At 44.0% G+C, this 22,029-nt stretch overlaps 1 protein-coding gene across 34 annotated transcripts in view; it reads right to left on the reverse strand.

Moving 5' to 3' along the window:
• CLASP2 (cytoplasmic linker associated protein 2) overlaps positions 1–22,029 on the reverse strand; it is a 282,910-nt gene that overhangs the window by 202,759 nt on the left and 58,122 nt on the right. For 33 of the 34 annotated variants that reach the window (XM_075062549.1, XM_075062551.1, XM_075062547.1 and 30 more), the window contains exon 7: positions 15,077–15,147. In XM_075062549.1, the coding sequence (XP_074918650.1) occupies positions 15,077–15,147 (71 nt within the window). Of the gene's footprint in view, positions 1–544; positions 983–15,076; positions 15,148–22,029 lie in introns of those variants that run through there. The other variant, XM_075062560.1, reaches the window with a different exon arrangement.

Below are 22,029 nucleotides of genomic sequence, written 5' to 3' on the forward strand. Positions count from 1 at the left end.
AAAGTCCAAAGACCCGATTTTAAAATAAAAGTTTACCAAAATATTGTATTAAGGTTAATATTTTTAGTGTCTAAAGGAACCCTTTAGGTGTTTGTATTATCCTTGCATGATGGGACCTCAGTTGATGCTAAGCACCTCAGGATAAGATGTCAACCTGAATAACTGAAGAATTTGATGCACTTAATATGGTCAAACCTTGCTTCAAAAGAATCAGCCTTTGCTCCAGAAGCTGTCTTCTTACTACAAAAGCATTTGGATATTTCCCCATCATTTACATACACATGACACATCCTCTTCAGCCACATTCCCCATGACCACCACACAAAATAATGACAGAGTTAAGTATTTGGCTTGCAAATCAAATTGCTATTCTCTATTTTATCAGTTTAAATGCACTAAAAGTGGCAAAGCGAAAAAAACAATTAGTCCACAGAAAACATGCAATAATATTTGTCCAAAATATTTTAGAAATTACAAGATGGTTTCAGCCAACACAAATGTACACAAAAAAATGGATACGTACAACCATAAAAATCTTACTCACCATCCCCAACAGCCATTATACAATTTAGATGCTACTGGGAGCTTTCTGAATGAACCAACAGATCAAGTAACAGCCAACTATATGAGTGATTGTATGTGCCTGCGCCACCCTCAATCCAGTGCAGCATGAAGACAGAGTACTGTGTGACCCTGTCAGATCTGCAGTTCTATGCTGCAATAGCCAACAACTGCTACACCATTTCAAAATACAAGTCCTACCTCTTGCGGAAAACTGCTTTCAATTTAGCATATCCAGTATCATTCTATCTTAAACATTAATGGTGCACATACTGGTAGATTTCGGTTCCTTTTTTTCCTCCTCTTTACAAAGGATCTGGCCTGTTTTTTATTTAAATCAATCTCTCTTGGCCAATGAACGTTGTCCCATAGAAAGCATTTAATGCAATCATCAAAACACGAGGCATGTGTTCAGTAATCACTTTCTGCATCTACTCCCTAAAGATGCCTTTGCAAACAGTGACCATCACATGATCTGATGGATTATCTGATTTACATCTTTTAAAAGGGATTCTTATCCCTTTATAATTATCCTTTACTATTTACAAAGAGAAAACAAGAAACACAGAAATAATAATATTCCAAATCTTCTCAATTAACTTCTTATTGTCTAAAAACAGTTCTGATTGCTGTAAACAAATCACGTCAAAGGCAGTCTGTCAAAGGCTTTTCTGTGTGCACAAAGCTGTGTCACATTAAGCAAGAATTGCTTCTGGTGGAGACAGAGACTGAAATTCAATTAACCGTGCAGCTGCAGAGAGCCTGTAATATACCTTTTGTCAAAAAGAAACAGTTATTTTCCAGTCCCATAAAGATAGACAAGTGCTTCCAACAAGGAAAGATCAAAAATGCATACAAATCTGCCTCCATGCAGAAAGAATATAGCTATTTGTTTCCTTATTTACAAGAATGCCACTTCATGCTACTCAACTACATATAAAGAAAAAACAAAAATCAGATTTTTACATAAAATTTGTGCCCAAAGAAGTGATACAAGGATATTCTAATTTGATATGGAAGTTCCTTTATTAAAATGGGCATTTTTAAGAAGACAACTTGCAAACTTTTCTTTAAAAAAAAACAAAAGGGCTTTAAGATATAGATGCACAATAATCTAATTATTTGGGGCATTCAAATCTACTTGAAAATCTTTCCCTTTCTTTTCAAATGAGACTTGCAACAGATTGCTCATTCCCACTTGATGCATATAGACTGCGACAGTGTCACATCTACCAAAGAAGTCTGCTGGAAAACTGAGCTATTTCCATTTATTTTCCTTAGTTTTTTTTAACATTCTTACATTCCATATTACATAATATAAGAATATAGGTATAAAGAGTGTAATATTGTAAAAATGTAATAAATGTGTAGGTAAAGGTACACAATCTAGATTTAAAAACAAAACTGACCCCAACACAACCCAATTTGTTTCCTATGGCATGGTAGACACCCCAAAAGAAGAGGTGCTTCAAGTGCAATATGCATTTAACTATGGAATAATTTTAAATATCTCAAATTAGAAGGGAGCACTCATTTGCTCAGGACAGTTCTGGGCAATTTTAATTAAAATTATATCAATGAGAGGTGAAGGCATTCAACTCTGGGAGGAAAAAAATTCAGGCCAAGGTTCTTTCTTATGTTTTCTCATAGGGTTATATTTCCCTGTCTCAGCTAACGTCTTGCTGATCAATAGTTTTTAATGCCTAAAACTATTAGCTAGCTAGGACAACAACAATGAAAATTAAAAATCACATGACTATCTCTTGGCCACTTGGATTGTGTTTGCTAGTCATAAAATGAATTTAATAATTTATACCTCACATACAGCCATGACATTCTCAGCAAATGTCCATATTTCTAAAACCTTTATATAAATGCATTTTGAATCACATTTGGGAGCTTTGCCAATATCAATGACATCAGTGCTTCCAAAGCAACTATACTTACAGGGAGACAATAGCGGAGAGAAACTTAAAGGAAAGCATTAAAAATAAAATAAGTGGCAAAACAAATATTTTTGTGATGTGCGATACTATGAAGTTTTTACTGACACTTGTTTGGAAAGACCTAGATAACTCATCCATAGCCTTTCCACCCATAATATCTATCCTAAAATTGTGATACAAAAAGCTTTAACACACTAGTTCATACTATCACATTTTATTTTTATAAAATGGGCATTATGAGTGGAGACATACTATTAACTGAGATAACTGCAAAGATTGTGTCTAGACAGCCAATTCAGATTACCCTCAAATCATTTCTCCCACTGAAGAAAAAAAAAAACAAACCCCAACTTAATGTTCTCTATTCTAATTACTTTTACTTTAATACCCTCTTCCCAACATTTACAATCCTGTAGACTAGAAGTCAGATCCTCGAAGAAATCATATTTACAAACCTCAGCCAGCAGAACAAGCATTCTAACAGCTCTAGTGTGGCTGCCACTCCTGTTTCCATGGAAATGGTCATTTATTTGCTAAAAATGGGGCGGTGCTTTAAATTACCTTCTCCAGTTTGCAGGGATACAACATTGATTTCCATGGGAATTAAGGAGCGTAAAATCTGGCAGTTAACCTATGAGTTGGTATAACTGGCATGAATTATACCACCATAGCATTAAGCACAAACTGCAGTATTAATACTATAAATGTGAACAAAACCCCAAATCACAAAGGTAAAGGTCTTCATACTAGCTAATTCATCTGTGTTATACACACCAGAGAAAAGATGCCTGCTTCTATCACCTACCAAATAGCTGACTGACAGAAGACAGAAAAGAAACCACTGAGTGATTGCAGTACTACTAGAGGCATAGCCAAGGAAAGAAAAGCTCAGTTGAAGACAGAATGAATGTACATCATCAGTTAAGGTTGGAGACAAGGGATCAAAGCAAAAACACTATAGATCCCTCTCTCGCCTCTCTTGCCAGTCTATACAAAACCTTCCATTCTTCCCTTGCCTTTTGAGACTCCATTCTTTTACCCCAATTATTGCTCCTTCAGTGCCCATTTCAGTGGGTCCTCCTCAGTGCTCTCACCTCACATGAGGATTCCACAGAATTCTGTCCACGGTCCACTCCTCTTCTCCCACTACATCTGTTCCCTTAGTGATTTCACCTCTTCACACGTCTGATTGTTGCCTTTACGTCATTAAACTTGTCACCATCCTCTTATCTCTCTCTGTCCAAAATCCCTTATCTTAGCTTCTATATAATTCTTCTGAATCTTAGCATCAATTTAAAGTTGACAAAATCAGAACCACCCTGGAAGTAGAAAAGGTGTGGACTGAAATTATATAGTTATTCGGTGCAAATCTGTGTATGAAAACTTATTCTGGAATCAAAGAGGCTAGTATCAACACACAGACTTGTACTGAAATAACTACACAATTTCAATTCACTCTTTTTGTTATTCCAATGCAAATTTTTGTGTAGACTAGGCCTCAGATTACTTTTTTAGGATAGCATTTGGGTTAGGGTTGGTTGAAACTGATGCCATCAGATTTTTGCTTTGCTTTTTGTTCTGTTTTTTTTTTTTTTTTTTTTGAAAGATGGGGAAACCACGTGACAGGGAAGGAGATGAAAGAGAGAATTCACGTCCACAGCAAAATTATTTTATGTCAGCTCTAACTCTGTTTCTTCTCATTCAATGCAACAGAGATGTTATTTAGTAGAAACACAGCCCATAAGGTTTTAAAAGGGAAAAGACTGGGATTATTTATTTAGTTTGTTTATGGCTTGATAAAGGAGGCCTGTAACATTTTTGAAAAAAAGTTCAGAGGTTCTTAAAGCAAATTTTATTCTACTTTGTTTTTCCCAAGAGAAGTCCACAGGCAACTAGTGTTTCGAATTAAAATTAACTGATTGCCGATTAAGTCAAGTTAGCTAACACATCTGTACATATTAGTTTAGATACTTCACAAACGTTTGTTCCAGGTACAAACATTTGTGGTTCATCTTCATGCCTAACGCAACTTAAATGGCAATTAATTAACTTGAACTAAACTGTACTGAAGACAAACTCCAAGAGAAATAAAAAGTTTTAAAAAAAATCAAACATGGAAATTAAATCTGGAAGTGATTTTTATTCAGATTGTTTTAACCTAATATTTCATTTTTAAAATTTTGTTCAACAGGTATTAACTGAAATACCTTAATAGTTGGCAGAAGGTTATTTCATTGAAGAATCAAAGATCCTTCCCTTCAGTTAAGTCAGGGCTTCTTAGACTTTTGTACTGCTGACCCCTTTCATACAGCAAGCCTCTGAGTATGACCCCCTCCCCCTTAAACATTAAAAACACTTTTTTATATATTTAAACACCATTATAAATGCTGGAGGCAAAGCGGAGTTTGGGGTGGTGGCTGTCAGCTCGTGACCCCCCCATGTAAAAACCTCATGATCCCCTGAGGGGTTCCAACTCCCAGTTTGAGAACCCCTGAGTTAAGTCAATGTTCCCAAGCCACATCTTTGGGCCCTCTAAGAGAAACCTTCAGCAAAACAGGAAAAATTACATTTACTGTAGAAATGCTAAGTATGTAGAAGCCCTATGGGCTCCCCGCACACACACTCTTTTTTAAACCCCAAAAGAAGAATAAAAACTATTTCAGATCTTTTTAATATATCAAAGTAGGAAAACAAATTACAAAACCATTTTCCCTCCATCAGTGTCACTCCAAATGCATACGGAAATTAGAATCTGGCCTCTAACCAGCCATGTTTGGCAAAGGTACTAAAAGGTGCTGGCAATGCTGCTACAGGAAGCAGCACAATAAATTTCAATCTGGATGCAAATATAGAAAGCATAGACTACCCTTGTCAAAATCACAATCTGCCTTCCATGAGAGATAGGGGAAGCTTTTTTTTTTTATTTTTGATGTTGGCCCCTTTTTTTTTTTTTAATAAATCAGCGTACTCAAAACTGCTAAACTGAGAAGAAAACATTAAGGTATGACCAGAAATAAGCCAAAGTATGTATTTAATGCAAGACATTTTGCCTCCATGATGACAGAGTTGAAAGGAATATAATAATTTGCACTCATATGGCACCTGCCACCCACAGGATCTCAAAATCCTTCACCAAGGCGCATAAGCATTAAAAAAATAGCTACTTACCTTCTCATAACTGTTGTTTTTCGAGATGTGTTGTTCATGTACATTCCAATTAGGTATGCACGCGATGTGTGCACAGCAGCCAGAAAGTTTCCCCCTGGCAGTATCTGTCAGCTCAGGCACTCTCTGGGGTAGCACCTTTATGGTGCTGGATATAGGGTCTTGCCAACACGCCACCCCCTCAGTTCCTTCTTTTCGGCTGCTCCAACAGAGGGGTAAGGAGGATGGGTATAGGAATGGACATGAACACCACATCTTGAAGAACAATCGTTACAAGAAGATAAGTAACCTTTTTTCTTCTTTGAGTGCTTGTTCATGTCCATTCCAATTAGGTGATTACCAAGTCCAAGTTTGGAGGCTGGGTCAGAGCTCAAAAGGTTCGCTGACTGTAACACTGATCTACCAAAGATCTGCACTGTCTCTGGCCTGCTGGTAATAGCATAATGAGGTAAAGGTATGCATTGACAACCACGTCGCAGCTCTGCATATTTCCTGCGTCAGAACGTGGGCCAGGAACGCTGCTGATGATGCCTGCACCCTTGTGGAGAGAGTGCTGTATGTGGATGGGCAGGTAGCTTTGCCAGGTCACAGCACGCCTGGATGCAAAACATGATCCAAGAACAGATCCTTTGGAAGGAGATTGGAAACTCCTTCATTCTGTCTGCCACTGTGACAAACAGCTGAATGGATTTCCAGAACAGTTTCGTTCACTCAGTGTAGAAAGCTAGATCCCAGCGAGCGTCCAATGAGTGAAGTTTTTGCTCCCAGCTGCTTGAGTGCAGCTTATAGATAACTGATTGAAACATGTCCTGGCTAATGTGGACCTGGGAGACGACCCTGGAGAGGAATGCTGGATGAGGTCTGAGCTGAACATTGTCCTCAGAAGCTCAGAAGTTAGTGCCTTGAGCTCCAATACTCTCCTGGCCAATGTTATTGCTACCAGGAATGCCATCTTGTATGAGAGATACAACAAGAAACATAGCGCTACGGTGAGAGTAGAGTCTGTCGAGACCCTTTAGGAAACGACTCAACATCAGGTTGGCAAAGTCTGACAGACTCTGCATGCCTGGATGGAAGTCAAAATAGCAGCCAGATGTACCTTTACTGATGACCACAATCCTGAGTTATCAAGTCCAGGAAGAACAGTAAGCTGACTGGGGCTTCCACAGACATTTCCAGGAGAGATGTGTACCAGTGCTGATGGGCCCACTATTACCAAGGCCTCATCCCTCTGAACCTTGAGAAGCACTTTGTGAACAAGAGGTATAAGAGGAAACGTGTACAAGACGTGTCCCTTCCAGAGAAGGAGGAACGTGTCCATGATGGAGCCTGGGCTGTCATTCAGGAAGGAGCAAAACTGCAGGCACTTCCTGTTGCATTGCGTGGCAAACAAGTCTATCTGGGGAAACCCCCACTGTTGGAAGATGGTGTTTGCGACATCTTGGTGTACGGACCACTTGTGGGCATGAAAGAACCTGCTGAGACAGACTGCCAACTCGTTCTGTACTCCAGGTACGATGCCTCCAGGTATATCGAGTGAGCTATGCACAAGTCCCAAAGTCTGAGGGCTTCCTGGCACAGATGAGAGGAGCGTGCATCCCCATCTGTTTATATAATATACAGACATATATATACCTATCTCATAGAACTGGAAGGGACCCTGAAAGGTCATCAAGTCCAGTCCCCTGCCTTCACTAGCAGGACAAGGTACTGATTTTGCCCCAGATCCTTAAGTGGCCCTCTCAAGGACTGAACTCACAACCCTGAGTTTAGCAGGCCAATGCTCAAACCACTGAGCTATCCCTCCCCCCAACATTGCTGTTGTATTGTCCGTCATAACTGATACACGCTTCCCTTGCAGATAAACTTAGAATGTTTTGCATGCTAGGCAGACCACTCTCAGCTCCCTGATGTTGACGTGAAGGGAGAGCTCCGACTGAGACCAGCAGCCCTATGTCCTGAGGTCTCCCAAGTGCACATCCCACCCCAACACTGACACATCCACCACCAGCAAGAGGGCTGGTTGTGATCTGGTGAAGGGAACCCACACACACACCACCTGCAGTTTGGTCCACCACAAGAGGGAGTTGAGGACAGGACAAGATAGAGTGACAACCTTGTCTAGACCATCCTGAACCAGGCGATACTCCGAGGCCAGCTATGACTGAAGAGGCCAGAGTCTCAAACTGGCATGTTGTGCTACATAGCTGCAAGCGGCCATGACCCAGAAGCTTTAGACAATTCCTTGCTATGGTGGTAGGGAACAGCCTAAGGCTTCGAATGAGGTAGCCCAGGGACCAGAATCATGACTCCAGGAGGTATGCCCTGGCCCCCGCAGAGTCCAATATCGCCCCTATAAACTCTATCCACTGCACAGAGGATAGGGTTGACTTTTATACATTCAGAAGGCCCAGGTCATCTTAAGTAGCCCTTATGAAGCTGATTTGTGCCTGCACTCGCGCCCTGGAGCAGCCCTTGATTAGTCAGTCATCAAGATATGGAATATTTCCACACGACGCTTGCGTAGGAACACAGCCACATCTGCCATGCATTTGAAAAATACTTGAGGAGCCACCAACAGGCCAAATGGGATGACTGTGAACTGATAATGATTGTGGTTCACCACAAACCTGAGGTACCTTCCATGGGACAGCGTGACTGAAATATGAAAATAAGCACCCTTCAAGTCGAGGGCAACATGCCAGTCCCTGGATCCAAGGAAGGGATAATGGAGACCAAAGAGACCATGCAAAACTTCAGTTTCTTTATGAACCGGTTGAGATGTTGCACGTCCAGTATGGGCCTGAGGTCGCCTTTGCCATTAAGAAATATCAGGAATAGAAGTCCTTGCCTCTCAGCTCCTGAGGAAACTCTTCCACTGCCCCCAGTGTTGGGAGCGAGTGCACCTCCCATGTGAGGAGTTGTTCGTGTGAAGGGTCACTGAAGAGGGACGGGGAAGCAGCGGTGGAAGGGCAGAAGGGTAGAGAATTGGAGGGACTCTCCCCTTTCTACTGTGCAGAATACCCACCAATCCGTCATAATACAGGCCCACGCACGGGTAGAAAGGGGACAGTTGGCACAAAAAGGTAAGGCGGGATGGATCCAGTGTCCAGACTGGTGCATCGCCCCCGGGCGTATCTTCAAAAGCTATGTTTCTAGCCAGAGGACTGCTTTGTCTGACCAGAGCCCTGGCCTGACAAAGAGTGAGGCCTCCTTCTATTGTTTCTATTCCGCCTGTGGAAGAAGTCTTGTCTATTTTGCTGCTAGTAAAAACTAGGCAGGGACTGCAGCTTAAAGCATTTCCTTTAATTAGCTGGAGTATGAAGGCCAAGGGACTTGACGGTGGCCCGTGAGTCCTTCAGGCTATGGAGCCGTGAGGCTGTTTTCTCTGAAAACAAGGCCAAACCCTCAAAGGGGAGGTCCAGTATCCACTGCTGGACCTCGTAAGGGAGCCCAGAGACCTGCAGCCAGGAGCTTCTTCTCATGGCTATCCCTGAGGCCACATTCTGGCCACTGAGTCAGTTACATCAAGGGCTGCCTGCAGCGAAGCATGGGAAACCAGTTACCCTTCCTCCATGAGTGAGGAAAACTCTACACTAGAGTCCTCTGTTAACAGCTCCATGAACTTGTCCATCGCTCCGCAGGTGCTGTAATTGTACCTGCCGAGGACAGCCTGGTAGTTAGATATACGGAGCTGGAGCTCCACAGTCAAATATATTTTTGTCCCAAAGAGGTCCAATTTTTTTCTTTCCTGATGGGCATTGGCGCTCTCTCTCATTTGCCACAGCCACCACTAGGGAGTTCAGCCAGCTGTGTTCCCTGTAAGCTGCACGCTTGGGCAGCTGCCAAGGAGAGATTCACATGCCAGCAGCGTGTGTTCAGGTGCCCCTCCTCCCACACGTTGCTCTCTCCTGCAGCTGCTCCTGGGACTTTCCTGCTGGCTGTGTACAGTGAGGGAGTGAGGGAGGTAGGGAGAAGGAGGAGGGTGCTGATGTCAGTGTGTCCTTCTCCCCCTGCCCCTGTACCACATCTCTGTAGAGCAGAGGAGAGGGGACAGCCTGGCTCAGCACTCAGAGCTGCTGCAGTGAACAATGAATGACTTAGTGCCTTTCTTAAAGAGACAGTGCACTGTTTCTGAGATTTCCCCAGCAGCGGACGCACACAGTCTCTGAGTCATATATGCACACAGAGTGTCTGGGTCACACACCGTTTCCGTGTGTGTGTGTGTGTGTGTGTGTATCTCTCTCACACACACACACACACACACACAGTCTCTTTCATACTCACCTCCCAACACATACTTGTATTATTATTGTGGTTTCTTCTTGGTATTTCCTGCAATACACATATATTCGCTGTAATTTTATTCTTTCAAAGTGTATTATTTTAGTGTTTTGACTGGTCTATGCATTTCATAATTTTTATTTCTCTTATGCTCAAATTTAATTTTGAGTAGTGAGTTCTAAAATGCTTAACTTGTCCTGGCTGGAGTAATTATCCCTATGGTAACTTTTTTAAAATATACATTATATCTAGTTTTTTTGTTTCTACTTGTGTCGCACATCCGGACATACGTTGGTCCACATAAAATTTATTCCACACTGGGATGAAAAAAATTAGAGGGAACATTGCCATCGGGGTGGGTGGGTATAGAGGTACTCGTAGCATCTAGAGCAGTGGTCTCCAATCTTTTCACGCCCAAAATCACTTTTTGAATTTAAGGGCAACCAAGGATCTACCCTGCCCATTCCCTGAGGCCCTGCCCCCTTACCAAAACCCCTGCCCACTCCATCATCCCCTCCTTCCATAGCTCACTCACCCCCACCCTCACTCACTTTCACCAGGATGCAGCAGCAGGTTGGGGTTCAGGAGGGGGTGTGGGCTCTGGGCTGGAGCTGAGGGCTTCACAGTGTGGGAGGGGGCTCTGGGCTGAGCCTGGGGCAGGGGTCTAGGAGGGGGTATGGGGAGCAAACTCTGGGAGGGTGTTTAGGTGCAGGAGGGGGCTCCGGGTTGGGGCAGAGTGTTTAGGTGCAGGAGGGGGCTCCGGGTTGGGGCAGAGTGTTGAGGTGCATGATGGAGTGCTGGTTTGAGGGAGGGGGGGTCAGGGCTGGGGCAAAGGTACAGGAGGGTGTATGGGGTCAAGGCTGGGGCAGTGAGGTCAGGGTGCAGGAGGGAGTAAGGGGTGCTGGCTCCAGGAGAGGGCTCAGGGCAGGGTTGTGGCCTCCCACCAGGCAGCACTTACCTCAGGCAGTTCCCAGTTGGCAGCACAACAAGGCTAAGGCAGGCTCCCGGCCTCACACTGCTCCTGGAAGGTGCCAAACATGCCCCTGAGGCCCCTGCGGAGGGGAGAGGGGGATACATAGCTCTGCGTGCTGTCCCTCTCTGCAGGCACCGCCCTCAAAGCTCTGATTAGCCACAGTTCTCCATTCCCGGCCAATGGGTGCTGCCAGGTTCGTACTTGCATGCAGGAGCAAAGCGCAGAGACCATTGCCAAGGGGCATGCTGGCTGCTTCTGGGAGCGGCGTAGGGCCATGGCAGGCAGGGAGCCTGCCTTAGCGGCAGCCCCGCTCCACTACCACAGCTGGACATCACGATCAACTGGGAGACTCCCCAGGATCAACCAGCTGATGGCAATTGACGGGTTGGTGACCACTGCTCTAGAGGGAACAAAGTACTTCTGCTCATTTCTCTTTGCTGTTGGTGGCAAAGAGGCAGGGTTCTGCCAGAGAGTTTTAGTGGTGTCACTAATTCTTTTAATAAATGGCACAGCAACACGGGAAGGGCCCAAAGGGGCCAAGATGTGGACCAGAGGGTCCGATGCTGCATCTACCTCCTCAGGCTGGATTGCCAGGTTCTGTGCCAGCCTCCTGAGTTGTTGTTGGAGCACTCTGCTATCCTCCAGATAAGGGGCCTGCCATCACCTCATTGGGCGAAGACAAGGCTGTGGCTACAGGTAGGTCCTGTTCCCTGCCCTTGGTGATAAGGTCTCTCGCCACCTCAAATGCCTCCAGCATGGATGGCATCCATAGGTCATGGCCCTCACTGACCAGTGAAAGATGGGGGCCTGGACTCAACTAGTCCCGTGTAGGGGCAGGAGTCAACATGACCCTTGAAGCCGAGACTGAAGTTGCAAGGCCCAACATGGGTCTCACGGCGGCGGGTTCCTTCTGCATCTCTCCGGGTATAGGGGAGCAACCCCTTTCAGGTCTCTTTTTCTTATGAGGGATTGGTGAAAGTGAGCGGTGCTGACCCTGTCCTGTCGGTGCCGAGGGTCTTTACTCAAGTCTTCCTCGGGGCCTATTTGTACGCTGGCGGTGCCAGTGCACTCCACACCAATGATGAGATGCTCGGGGTTGGCTCCGTCAACTCAGGGTCCAATTGCAGATGGAGAGCTACCTCCATGAGTAGTAACTTGAGATGCCGATCTCTCCCCTTCTGTATCCTTGGATAGAAACTTCTGCAAATTTTGCAGCATTCTTTTTGAGGAGCTTCCCCCAAACACTTTAACCAAGAAGAATGGGGGTCGCTTTTGGGCATAAGCTCGCCAGAAGCTTCGCAGGGTTTAAAACCTGGAGACCGAGGCATGCCCACTGGGAAGAAAGTGGAGGGAAACCCGCAAATGAAACTTGTATGTAAAACTACTAACGACTATGTAAACTAACTATATAAAAGAATGAAACTTCACCTGCTAGAGACACGCTTGCCAAAGGAAGAGCGAGCATTCTGGCTAACCATCACAGGTGGTAAGAAGGAACAGAGTGTGGCAGGTCAGCAGGGTCCTATATCCAGCGCCCTAAAGGCACGACCCCAGAAGGTGCCTGAGCCAACCCGACATACTGCTGGGGGAAAACGCAGCACGTGCACACCTAATTGGAATTGACATGAAGCAGCACTCAAAGAACACCTGTGTTTTACAGATAAGATAACCAAGGTTCAGAGATGTTAAACAACCTGCTTGAAGTCAGATAAAAAGACTGAGGCAAAGCTCAGAATACAAGAGTCCAACAAGGAGTGCAGTATCATGGTACATCTACAATGCATGCTTGCAGTGGGCTGTGTTGCATGCCCAGTGTCACACTCTCCTCCCCTCCCCCCCATCCACACTCAAATCCACATAAGAGGTGAGCTGAACCTGAGCTGGTGTGCTCAAAGAGTGCGTCTTGAGCTATGATATGCATGTTCCCCACACATGCCATGGACTCTCAGAAGTCGGGTTGGCTAATATACGCCCACATGCACGAGTCAGGACACAGGTGCATACTGCTGTGTAGACATACCCTAAGGCAATGGTTCTCAACCTATTTATCATTGAAGGTCACATCCAATACTACATATATGGCCATGAGGAAGTCACGTGGATGCAGCTGTGTGCTGATTGGGCTGCAAGTGGCCCATGGGCCGCAGATTGAGAACCACTGCCCTAAGGTTATGCATACACTGCAATCTAAGCCCAGGGTTAATAGAACTCAAATTGGCAGACTATGGGTTTTTTAACCTGGGGCTTCAGCATCTATACTCATTTCTAACTCTGGGGTAGGAACTGTTAAACCCAGGGTCCCAATCTGCATCTCCCGCTTCTACACTGCATTATACAGGCCCAAGTCCAACCACACATAGCCCAGACTTCCTAGTGCCCTCCCAAAATGTGACCACTCTAGCCTTTTGTCTAGTGCAGTATCCACCAAACGTTACCGCTTAGAGGACAAAGAAAGTTGGTCTGTAGGATTGGTATGGTGGGTCCCACGCTTTTTCTTGGTGGAGGGTTAGGACACCACCTCTCGTCCCTGGTCTTCAGGTGCCAAGGGCCCCACTAGTGGCCTGGGGTAGTAGAGGAGGGAAGCAGTCTGGGCTTGCTCCTCATTCTGAGCCCCTAATCCTCTCAAACTCTACGGGTTTCTTACCCTCTTTCCTCTGGGGTAGGGTTATCTTTGGTCCCTGACTGTGGGGGACGGAGTCTCCCTGCCCTGCTGGGACAGGGTTTCCCTTCCTCTGGTTCTCTGGTCTTTGAAGTCTCAGCAACACACTTACAAACTCCAGTCCTCTCTCCTTCCTTGTACCACCTGACTGCCTGAAGCAGGGGGTTTTTATTAGGTTCCGGACAGGGCCTTAACTGACTACAGGTGCTCCAATTAACCTGTAGTAACCTTTCCTAGTCAATAGGGAACCACACCTTAATTAGCGTAGGGCTTATCTCTCTCCCCTTGACCACTATCCCAATGCTCCCTGGCCCTGCTGTATCAGTCACAATACTAATTTTTGGAAAATGCATTTATATTTAATAAAACCAGGGTGACATTAACTCTAATTTCTCTACTTTTTAAAATTATAATAGAATGCACTTTTAAGGCAATCCAGATTTGTCTCAAAAAACAACGATCAGAAAAATCCTATAAATGTAAATCAGGATTTTCTTACATCTGAGACAACAAAAAAGAATGATGAAAGCTCCAAAGCAGTCTTATTGAAGTCTCTGATGTAGCACCTTTTTAGTTGCAGTATTAATTTTTATAATTGGCTTTCACTTAAAACACAAAACTCAAAGTAATTTATTAATTAAAATAATGAGTGATGCTTCTGTTCTTTCACTAAAACCAAATACTATACTAGAACCACAATGGGAAATTTACAACAGGAATTCAATGCACAAGTTTGCTTCAGTGAACTGCATCAAAACTAACAGTTAAAAAAATTTAGCATAACTAAATTTGCTAGTACAGGGAACTTGAGTAAGATCAGAGTCCTTACTTAAACAAACATCAAGTTTTCTAACAGCTACAACTGTTTCAAAATGCTCTTACAATTATTTATAGACACTCAAATATTTTTATTTTAAAGAAAAAAACTGTCAATATATTTATGTTTAATTCCTGGAGAGAGACATGATGTAAGTTAAATATATGTAATGTATGAAAATGTAATAAGGAATTACACACACCTATTCAGATAGCTTTTCTGAAACCCCCTCATTACCCCTTACTGAGCACAGAAGTAACTATTCTGAACATAGTTTGAGGACCTAATTGCTTCAATGGTGCTGCAAAACTAGCTGTTTTACCACCTTTACATTGCAATAGTGCAGAGATGTAAGTAATGAAATTATAGCAATCACTGCAAGATATTTTAGTCATTCACATAGTGGGGTACAAGAGTGTTGTGCAGAAAAGGATATTAACAATGACTTCAAGAAAATATCATAAGTATGAGAAAGTAAGCATTTGTTAGAATTACCCTAATGTCTAATGTTCAGATTGTGGCTTAAATGTGTATTTCTACAACAGATTAACATGAGCTTCACTTTTGTAATGCTATTACTTCCACAAAACAGATTACAGTGCTTAATAAAGGTTAAATGTGAGTTATGTTAACTTCCAACTTTGAATAGCAATATATAGTTGCATACTTACCACTGATGTTACTTAAAATCATATTTCCAGAGTCTCTCACTTCATCAAATTTTGCAAATATTGTTTGTAACCTGGAAATAAGGGCAAAGATCAATTTTAACATCTGTGAATGAAGTAGGGATATTTCTCCAACCACCAAAATGAAAAATAAAAACTAAACTCCAACTCAGTTCTAGCTGTATTTTCTTCATGAGCAGATTTATAGACAAATGGTTGAAACTCAAGCTGTTTATTATTTCAACCATTAGAAATCTATGGAAACAATATCTGAAAGACTTTCCCTCTTGAATAAATTCAACATATTCTAACAACAAAATTCACTTAGCAATTAATAAAACTGTACATTACAATTAACATGACTTAAAAAAAATTACTACATTACATTTATATTAATGGTATACACTATGCTTTATGTGAACCTACTAGCATATTTATGTAAAGCTCTAAAAAGTAAAGTAGTGGGTATATTGTAAAAATGAAGGATAAGATTGAATTTGTTTGGTGGCAATTACCAGATTTGTCAAAATCTCTGTTTTATTTTAATAAAGCTACTGTTCATAAGAGTAGTTTTGCTTTTCAGAAGCAGGGAAAAAGTAGTTATATTTCACTTTCAAAACAAACATTTTACTCTTATTAAAGTAAAAGGTAACAATATTTTAAGTATGATTACAAAAAGAACAGAAATATGCCGAGTGCTCCAAGTGCGTGTAAATAGACAGTAAAAGAAACTACAGTAAAAGCTGTGTTATCCGACTTTTTAGTAACAGGAAAGCTCTATACACTGGCATTTCTGATCTTCATTGAAAGCCCAGTTTATAGTCTGGTTGGCATGGGGCCGGTAGGCTCCCTATCCGGCAGGCTCCCTATCCGGCTCCGAGTGGTTCCCCAGAAGTGGCAACATGTCCCTGCTACTTCTAGGTGGAGGAACGGCCCCGAGGGGTTCAGAGTGTGGGAGGGAGTGCGGGCCGTATACTCTGGGAGGGAGTTTGGATGCAGGAGGGGGCTCAGGACAAGGGCCTGGTGCGTAGGAGAGGCTTCAGGGTGCCATATCCGGATGGTGCTCACCTTGGACAGCTCCCTGAAAGAGGCAACATATCCCTACTATTTCTGACGGAGGCATGCTGCCCCAGTCCCAAGCACTGGCTCCGCAGCTCCCATTGGCCAGGAAACAAGGCCATTGAGAGCTGCAGGGATGGTGCCTGTGAGTGGAAGCAGCAGAGCCACCTAGCTGCGCCTCCAACTAGGAGCAGCAGGGACATGTTGCCACTTGCAGGGACCTGTCCGAGGTGAGCGCCACCCAGATCCGGTACCCCGCACCCCCTCTGGTGCCCCAACTGCCTGCCCTGAGCCCCCTCCTGCACCTAAATTCCCTCACACAGCTGATGCCTCACATTCCCTCCTGTGCCCCAACCCCCAGCCCTGAGCCTCCTCCTGCACCAAATTCCCTCACACAGCTGATGCCCCACACCCCCTCCTGTGCCCCAACCTCCAGCCCTCAGCCCCCTCCTGCACCCAAATTCCCTCCCTATTAATTAACTGGCATTTTTGACTTATCAGCACCCCCCATTGCCCCAACATGCCAGATAAAGCTTTTACTGTATTCATTTAATATTGTCCATATTCCTCATTTAGCCCAGACTGCTAGCATGTACTTGTATCTAGGTATTATTGAAACAGACAAACTTGAAAGCAATGGATGGCAATTGCAGTTTAATATAAAATAATTAAAATATTTACATTTTCCAGGCTGGGAATATATCACTATAATATGTCGACCTTTTACAAAAAGAATAGAGCATAGAATAATTAGGCTACGTCTGCACTAGTGACTGTACACTTGTCCATACACCTAGTTGTGCCATAATCCCCTTACTGTCACATCTCAACCCCAGAAGCATGTGAGTAGAAGGGAGTAAGCTAGTACACCTGTGGGGTAAGTACATGCCTCGGCTGTGGCAGTCCTGTACCTGTGCCAGTGCGGGAGAAAGAGGCATGTAGCAGATCCCAAGTATCAACAGTCCTCCACCCACACTCATACAATGCAGGGAACCCTTTCCTGCCTGACCCCTTACCCAATCTATAAAAAAGTCCCTGTCTGCCCATTGTCACCAGCAGTAGCGAACTCCACTGACCGGTTCAGAAAGGTTTTTTACTCTTTAGCTCACTACAGGTGAACATGCATCCTGTTTTGAGACTAGTCGCCTAGTCCTTCACCCACACCCAGGTCCTGAACCGTGTATGGTCAGAGTACACTGCCCTTCACAACTTCACTCAGAACAGCAGGAACATTTATCTGTACTGGCAAATTTCATGGAGGGTGGAGCAGGCAGGGCACCTACTGGATTCCAGCCTACTGACAGAAACACATGAAGCACCTGAGGCTTCTATACTGGAGGACAAAAGACTCAATCCCTCCAAGAGATCCTCATACATGCCCATTCTATAATGAGCTGAACTGGGTGCTCTCAAGAGCTCCCAGTACAGAGACAGAAGTGGCTCACAATCCCTTCCTTAATCCTGCTGGTTTTACTGTCTGAAAGGAAGTCCATAAGGGCTATGGTGAGGAAGCAGAAGGGTCCAAAAAAGAAGCGCCAGAAAAAGAGGAGCATGTCATTCTATACCTCTACCCAAAGGAGCCAGTACAGCAAGCCTCTCCCAACACCGGGACAAACCTCAGGAGGACCCCGAGCTGCAGCAGAAGCCAGAACCCAAAGCTGGTAAGTTATAATGGAGCGCCACCCTCTCACCAATATCCCCTCTTGCTACAATGCCACAGTCCTGATTTTAAGCCCAGCCCTCACTCCACTCACCCCTAAATGGTCTCCGAGCAAGATAATGCTATTAGCAATAAAACTGAGTTCCCACTACTATACAATTGGCAGAAGATATAGAATTTATGGAAAAATTATTTCATCTGTATCTGTGCATTTACGGGCCAGTACGTAGGCAACAAAAATTTGGGGGGGCCATACATACCAAGGGAAGGGAGGAAGTGGGTTTAGAAAGGTCCTTGTTGAGTACAGCATAGTTGTTGAAAACGTATAGCTGGTTGTAGAAGTTAACAGCTCTCTCTTCTTCATGGGAAGACTACACAGTGTATGTGCTCCTCCTCTCTCTCACTGGTCTTAATGTCTCCTTACAAAAGGGAGCTGCACGGAAGTGGAAGGAGTGGTTGAGAGGGAGGAAGAAAAAGGAAACCCTTTGGATGTCCAAAGAACATCACAGCAGTCCTCTCTTTATTGGAAGATTATAAAATTTTTTACCTTCCCTGTCCTTGGTGTCTGACCTCCCCACACTGAGCCATGCTGCACAAACTCGGAGAAACAGGGGTGGAGGAAGATCTAGTCCATCAGTTGCACAAATACAAGTGCAGTGCAGCTTTGCTGCGGAGAGGTGAGGCTTATAGTTCTGACTTGAAACTTCAGGGAATGAAATAAAGCTGTGCTAGGTCTTATTCTTTCCCTGTTCTTTTCACTGCTGTTAGCTAGACACAAGGGCTGGAGACCACAGCGATGGCAGAGGGCTGGGGGGGTCGGCGGCGTTCGTGGTTCACTTTTCCATTCCCATGGAAACTCTGTATGCTATCTTAGATTATAGTCAACTTCCAGTTGAATTGCCTCCCAGTCCCATAAGCATATTTCAGCAAGTTTCTGGTGTAGCAGTGTGACATTTTGGGGATCACTGAAACCAGTAAGGGGTTCTGTCACATTCAGCCCTATAATCTTGGGTGACTTAATGCTACACTACTATGACTCAAAGCCCTGACATCAGTAACAAACCTACAAGTATAAAGGTATGACCCTGGCTTTCACCAGCCCAGTTACGCCTTGCAGGATGACCGCAACAGCCCTTCCAGTCTGAGTCTTCCCAAATCCGTCTACCTCAAGTTCTTAACTACCAGGCACTCTGACTTTTCCTCTCTGGTTCGTCATCCCTGAAGGAGTGAAACCTGCCCCCAGTTGTCAGTTCAGTTTGGCACATGTAATCCACACTGTTTGCGCAATAGAGGGCTACTTGGGGGTAAAAAATAAACTAAAGGTTTTATTTAACAGAAAAATTGTATTCAAAGATGAAATAGTAATGAAAAACAAACACATACAAGTTACACAGAAAACAAAACACAGATGCAACTTCAGGGTTTACACTTCGATATTCGCTAAATTCCCTTTTGAAATATAAAGTTATCTATTCCCTCTGAAAAGTTTCCCAATGGACCTCTCTCATAAAAGGGATACAGTGTTTCACAGATAGCACCCTGTGTAAACGTTCACCTTCTCTGTTTCTTTATGTTCTTCATTTCAAGCGTCTTCTCTTTCAAGGGTCTTTTTTTCCTCTCTCAGACTATGGCGATTCACCATGGAAGAAATTCCCTCCTCTCCTAGTTTTCCGAGACCAGTGGTTTCTTTTTAGTTACAAACTGTTTCAATGTTTTCCCAATAACTCTAACGGTACATCATTGTCTTTTCCTGACTGGACCATGGATGGGTACTTGATAATAGTTCTGCATAAACAACTGGTTTGGAAAGAGCCCCTCCCTGCTGTAAGATGTACTTGGAAGATGAGGTTACTTACCTGTAACTGGTGGGTCTTCGAGATGTGTGGTCTCTATTTGTATTCCAAACGTGGGTGCACATAGGCGCCATGCGCCAGACATGTAAGATTTTCGTAGCAATGGCCACTGACCCATGCATACATCTTTCATCACCTCATGTCTCCGGTGAGGTTATATTAGGCTGTGCAGGTCAACACCCCTGCATTCACCCACTTACCACCAAGCAGACGGGAACAGAGGGTGGGTATTGGAATACAAATTGGGACCCCACATCTTGAAGAACTTCCATTACAGGTAAGTAATCACCTCTTCTTCTTAGAGTGATGGTTCCTATATGTATTCCAAACATGGGCACGGAGTACTCAGCACGGAAGTGGGTGCAAGGATGCCAGGAGGAGTGCAGCCTCTAGTATGGCATGGCCTACTGCAGTGTCTTCCGCTGTCCCTTTGGCGATTGCATAATGCATTGTTTTCCACCTATTTACCACTGTGGACTGCATTTGCAGCTCTCCATTGTGTTATGTGGTCAGCATCCACACAATATATATACTACCTGTATGGCTCTGAGGGTGTCACATGAGCCACAGCTACGTGCTGATTGGGCCACAGGTTAAGAACTACTGATGTAATGTATGGAACGCCACATTGCCGCCCAACAGACAGCCTGCAAGGAGATGTCCGCAAGGAGGCAGATGTGGCTGTCTGCGCCCACATTGAGCGACCTCTGTAATTCCAGCATGAGACCCATTTTGAGATTCGTTAGGAGGGGAGGGTTTAGCCCTTGGAGCGGCCAGCAACAGCAACAAACAGTCTGGCAGAGAAAGGCTCGACTTCCATGCAGGAAGAAAGCCCATGCGTGGCAGACATCAAAAGAGTGAAGAGCCCTGTCCGCAGGGATGGCGCACAGCTTAGGATGGAAGACTAGCATGTGAACATATTGGTTGAGGTGGAACTCAGACCACCTTCAGGGGGAACTTAGGATGCAGATCAATCTTCTGCTGATGGCATCTGACTCAAATGATGAAAATGAACATACATCAGTCCACACTGCTTTGGAGCGTTATCGAGCGAATCCGTCATCAGTATGGACACATGTCCTCTGGAATAGTGGCTGAAGCATGAAGGGACATACGACTTTTTAGCACATTTGGCACGTAAATATCTTAGCACTGTTGCATAGCCAGTGTTGCATGCAAACGCCTGTTCTCACTTTCAGGTGACATTGTAAACAAGAAGCTGTCAGCATTATCTCCTGCAAATGTAAAAAAACTTGTTTGTCTGAGCGATTTGGCTGACCAAGAAGTAGGACTGAGTGGACTTGTAGGCTCTAAAGTTTTACATTGTTTTGTTTTTGAATGCAGTTTTTTTGTACATAATTCTACATTTGTAAGTTCAACTTTCATGATAAAGAGATTGCACTACAGTATTTGTATTAGGTGAACTGAAAAATACTATTTATTTTGTTTTTTACAGTGCAAATATTTGTAATAAAAAATATAAAGTGAGCACTGTACACTTTCTATTGTGTTGTAATTGAAATCTATATATTTGAAAATGTAGAAAACATCCAAAAATGTTTAAATAAATGGTATTCTACAGCTGTTTAATCAATCATATGATTAATCGTGATTAATTTTTTTAATCACTTAACAGCCATAGTTAACAGTCAGAGGACGGTTAATGACGGTCAGTTACAGAGGAACAAAACCGTCACAGATATATTTAGCCCCACAACTATGTGCCAAGCAGATGCACAGTGTGCCACCTTCTGTCTCTCTGTTTTTCCAAGGTATGTGCATATATGGGATCCTGGATTTCCCTTGCATGTTGGGAACTACGACCAGCATGCATGTGGGTGGAATCCAGCTGTCTATACAGATTTTGTAAACCAGATCTGTTCTGCACCCACTCTGGATGGCAATACTCTCCTTTACCCTACCAAACGTTACATAGCACACGGCATGGAACTATTACACAAACAACACTGGCCACAGTGGCATCCACATGGACACACAGGCAGCGCCAATGAGCTTTCAGCCTACCAAACATGCATTCTATGACCATTCTACAGCTAGTAGCTGAATTCCCCTGTTCCAGGGTTGCAAATGTTGGGGTGTGGTTTCACGAGCTAAGTGGGGAACCCCACATATCTGTTCCAAAAAGTAACCGTTGGCACATACACTGCAGAGAACCACATCATTTCTGAGGAATAAAGTCCTTTCTTCCCTCCTCAAGTACAATCTTGATCTCCTCAACACCCTCACATCGTGAACCACGTTGATATTCATGAATCTGCCTCTGTAGTCCACCAAGCCTTGCAGAGTGAAAGAACAACAACTTTTTCGTTCACACACTCACTCGCTCCTTTTGGTGGGCAAAGTACGGAGATGTGGGTGCCATC

This window comes from Chelonoidis abingdonii, chromosome 2 (genome assembly GCF_003597395.2).
Source record: "Chelonoidis abingdonii isolate Lonesome George chromosome 2, CheloAbing_2.0, whole genome shotgun sequence".
Classification (NCBI taxonomy): Eukaryota; Metazoa; Chordata; order Testudines; family Testudinidae; genus Chelonoidis; species Chelonoidis abingdonii.